The sequence below is a fragment of the Platichthys flesus genome, chromosome 15, assembly GCF_949316205.1.
Source record: "Platichthys flesus chromosome 15, fPlaFle2.1, whole genome shotgun sequence".
Classification (NCBI taxonomy): Eukaryota; Metazoa; Chordata; class Actinopteri; order Pleuronectiformes; family Pleuronectidae; genus Platichthys; species Platichthys flesus.
The window spans coordinates 14,279,354-14,284,026 of record NC_084959.1 but is presented as its reverse complement, the minus strand read 5'-3'; the positions used below and the strand labels follow the sequence as shown (position 1 = coordinate 14,284,026).

The 4,673-nt window shown below is 42.9% G+C and overlaps 1 protein-coding gene across 1 annotated transcript; it reads right to left on the bottom strand.

The window, feature by feature from the left end:
* On the bottom strand, window positions 1-4,433 carry LOC133969250 (claudin-7-B-like). Its single transcript, XM_062405602.1, has 4 exons — window positions 4,025-4,433; window positions 1,607-1,771; window positions 1,437-1,521; window positions 1-966 (listed from the first exon to the last, which is right to left on the bottom strand). Exons 1-4 carry the CDS (start codon window positions 4,245-4,247, stop codon window positions 813-815), a joined length of 627 nt encoding a protein of 208 aa, XP_062261586.1. The 5' UTR covers window positions 4,248-4,433; the 3' UTR covers window positions 1-812.
* Window positions 4,434-4,673: the final 240 nt, after the last annotated feature.

The window sequence follows — 4,673 nt, the reverse complement described above, 5'->3', positions numbered from 1 at the left end:
TTAAAAGTATTTTTCACTTTTATTTTATGTACAACAAAAAGACAAGAAACACACAAATCACATGTTACAAAGTTTTAAAAACTGAGAATTTGATGAGTGCAGCAAGAGAGTTATAGTAAATAAAATAAAAATAAAAATTTCACACAAACAGTAATCATTGCAGAAGGAGTGAAGAAATGGCTTACATCATTTGTCACGCTGTTTGATATTGGCAATAAAATGGAATCAGTAAGTTGCATTTATACATTTAAAGTTTCACTGCAGCATTTTGATTATAAAAAAATTGTCTGAACTTGTGAATGATTGTCTTGTTTCATATAAAGAGGGCACCAACATGGAAATAAATGGGAGCACATTGTTAGGCATGTAGCCTAAAAAGGAATAAAATGGCTGTAAAGTTCACCACTGACGTATCTGGTCTCTGGTCAGTGCATGCAAACTATTTTCCTAACACATTCCATTCTCCAATAATGCAGAGCACACTAGCATGCAGCATGTGAAAATATGTACTGCATACCAGTTGAACAACTAAGAGCGTTACAGGTGTTAGCTGGATTGTGTCACTCTGCAGTTCCGGACAAGGCAAAGACAGTGAGCGCATTCTTAGAAGTAAACTGCTTATATATTTAAAAACTTTAATGAGTCTGTTAAGATAATATTTCAGTAACATCACAGGGCAGTCTAAAATACAAATTAAAAACAAACCAGTACTGATCGCCACCTGCTGGATACATATTTTTCGACGTTGTTAAAATCTCAGAGTTGGTCAAGCACAAATGTCAAAGTGTCCTTTCATTGAGTCCCAGTCCCGTTCAAACGTATTCCTTGCTGCTGGGGGGTCTGGAGATGGGATACTTCGGAGATGTGGATTTGCCCCGTGGGCAAGACGCAGCCAGCATGGCACCTCCAATGACAGCCAGGAAAGCTCCAGCCCATGCGATGAAGATGGCAGATCCAAACTCATACCTTGAAAGAGATTAACAAGCATTAAAAAAAGAAAAATCAAAGCAAGTGGACAAAAATATTTAGATAGAAGGGATAGACTAGCATGTTTGGACGCAATACAATCTGCTGAAAATACCACCTGGCCCAGTTAAACTTGGCAAATTTCATTTAAAAAAAAAAAAAAAAAAAAAAAAAAAAAGGACAAGCGCTAGGGGTGTTCAAAGTGACCAATCAAGGAGGGGAACACCAGCCACTGTCCCAAAGCGGACAATGTCAGTGTTGAGCAGTTGTTAGTGCGAAGGGAAGTGCACTTTGCTCCCAGAACCACTGTTACCATAGAGCAAAAAAAGCTAACTCGTGAATATACCCTTCCACCCACGGATTCTGTTCTATGCAATCGATGAGCAGGTTTTTTTATGTGGGCGGATTTTGAGACTAAATAACCGCACAAGTAGTAGTACACAAGAACAAACATGTTGCCATTGACTTACTTGGTATTGACAGGGGTGAAAGGGTTGTAGAAGGCCTGGATGATGTCGTGAGCGTACCAAGAGCAGGCAACAACAGAACACAAAGCTGTAGGAGTGAAGAACATTAGTACTGAAGCGCTTACAAACCCAGGGATAAAATACAAACAGGAAATGATTAAATGACTTCTTACATCCAATCAGGACGATGATGCCTCCAGTCATGGCGATCTTGGACTTGCGCGCTTTGTCATCTCCTCCACAGTTGGTGCACTTCATTCCCATGCATGCTACACCCAGACCAGCCAGCGAAACGATGATGGCAACGATCATGAGGGCGCGGGTTGCCTGGAGGGCACCTGGAAAGGAGGGCGAGAGACGTTATTCGGTTATTCTGACAAATATCAAACAATTAAGTCAGTGCATTGAGCCGTGGGTGTGGCAAGTCTTAACAGGTTTTACTAGGCTAAAAAAAACAAACACAATTATTGGCATTTGAGTTCAAATCTACAATGATTTGTGACGACACTTTTATGTATCTAAAAGTCTTAATATTGTTGCAGAGCCGCTTTCATGCGCTTAAAGACAGTCAGTGTTTGTGTGTAACAGACTAGCTTCTGTCTCTTGGGTCTCTTCGCCGCTCCCTTTGACAACGCACCACAGAAACTGGCTCTAACAGGAAGGCCAAAGAAACTGCAGCAGGGGGAGGAGGGGGAGGGGGGTAGAGGGGAGCGGGTGTGTGGGTTGGCAATGCGTGCAAGTCAGAAACCAGTTTAACCAGGTTTCAGGTTTCATTACAAAAGAAGACACTCCCAATTTCAGGTGCACACCGGCCGCTTTTCAGCAGGTGGAAGTTTCCGAAATCGAAGCTAGGCTAGAATGTGAAGAATGTCCAAATGTGGCTTTTAAATGCAGAAGCAGCAGTTCAGGGGTTTCGTTGTTGTTAACATTTTTCCAACCATTGTCCTGTGTTTCAAAAACTACAGGTGTGGGTTAGTAGATCCAGAGCAGGTATTTTCTGAGTAGCGCGTCATTATTTGTGCTCTTGCTCCATATCTTTGCCAAAGCTTTACTCACACAATGTTTATCAGAGTTGGTTTGTGTTCTTATTTGAAGAGGCGATAAAGACTCATTGTGCTGTAGATATTCTATCAGATGTTTTGATAAGCAAGAGAAAAAAAGAATATTAACAAAAACGACACTATTCTGGGAAAATGTCCATTTTGTGAGCTACGCCCCCATAACCAACATGTTCTTTAGAGCAGTAAATGTTGATAAACAAACATGTTGAATCAAGAGGAGCCTGCATACAAAACTATAAAAAAGGCATGTTATGCCTGAGGGCTCTCTACCAGTCATCTGAATTTGAAAACAACCAACCGTTGTGCGACCAGTGACCCATTAACCACTGGTTTTACGATAGACAGGAAGATAAAGCGTTATAAAACACAGTTGATGTTCTGTGCGCTTTTTCTTTCTAGTTCCTGGCCCACAATGAGGGTGCACTTAATGTTCAATTCTACTTCTGCCCCTGAACCACCCACACTACCACATAAGCAGGAAGCACAGCCGACTGAACTCGTTTAAACTTTTCATTTGTGTTGTGCTCAAACATTTAGATTAATTCAACTAAAATGCAATTTATTGCATTTCATCATGAAAGGAAAAGTTGAATATTTTCAACTCGTGAACCAATGCATCGAATGAATGGGTTTGTGGCCTCCAGGCCAAAGACAAAGCAACTGTCTGTTGAGGGGGGAGGCTGTGTTGACTATACAGTGATCCATACTGGTATTGGTTAACCTCCACCTGTGTAATACAAGTCCCACAATGAGGTTAGCCACACATGCAGGAGGAGGAGGAGGGGTGGTGGCTTTACTGGTTACAAGATAATCATTGTCCAAGTGTAGGAGTAATAGACCCATTTCCACATAAAAGAGGAAATGGGTTCAAATTGAACATTAGTCTATATTTAAAAGATAATATCCTGCAGTGACATGTTGCCAGTCTGCTGCTCTGTGAAGGTGAGGCCTGATCCTGCGGCTTCAACAAAGTGAGCTGCACTTTCCGAGGGAATAAAAAAGGGAGTTAATATGTGACCAAACCGGTTAGTCAGCTCCACAGTGATCTGGTGCGAGTTCACCACCAACTGTAGAAAATGGCCTCAAGACCAACACGTTACTGAAGTCTCTGTGGCCTGCCACACGCTCACTGGAGGCACACCTCATACAGTAAGCACAGTTTAAAGAAATCTGAAAGCACAATAAAAAAAGAGATACAAAATATCCCGGAGTAAAAAGAAATAGATTAAAATGGGCGGATGGATTAAGAAGAAGAAAAAAAATCAGTTTGAAAGCTGAAAACAATAAATTAAGAGAGAGAAATAATTTGAATGTGTAGAATTAATACAACGAGGACTTTAGAGTTTGAACTACAGACTTTGGTCATGAAAATCTGCCATGATACGTTTCTCTTAGACAGAACACGAAAGACGAAGGCGCTCTTTCAACAGGCCTGTCCACGACCTGCAATCCGAACAGTCTCCGTTTGGGACGTTCTGCTCCAGAGGACACAACTCATTGAAAACAACTCGGACGAGCGGAGTTACTGACCGTTGAGCTGCAGTATGGAGTCGTAAACTTTGCACTGGATCTGCCCGGTGCTCTGGAAGGCGCAGCTCATCCACAACCCCTCGTACATGGCTATCGCCGTGATGATGTTGTCCCCGGCATAGGAGGACATCTTCCACTGCGGCAGAATGGTTCCAATGATCAGTCCAATGATTCCCAGCAGGGCCAGGGCGAAGCCCAGCATCTGCAGACCGGAATTTGCCATTTTCCTCTTCTTCCTCTGCTGCTTCTTCTTCTTCGAAAGAGAGTCGCTCACCTGCTGTGAAGGTTAAACCCCCCCACTCCTCTCTGGCTGTAGTTAAAGTCGCTCGGCTGCTCACTGGCTTGCTTGTTTACTTGCTACTTACTACTCGTCTCTCTGAATCAAGTTAAAAGTTAAAGCTGGTTTTTATTCTCTTTCTCTCGGGAGCTCCTCGCGCACCTGTTCCTCTGCCGCACCTTGAATGGTCAGGAAGCAGCGGGGACGAGCTTTTTTAGGCGGTTTCTGTAGCTGGTGGGCGGGGACGCGCACGTAGTTTCGACTCATCAGGTAGTGGCGTCGAACACCTGAAGTTTCATGATGTCAGGGTTAACTGAAACGGAACCATTCGAGACACCGTACACTCGGAGATAACGTGTTCAGCACTTACAG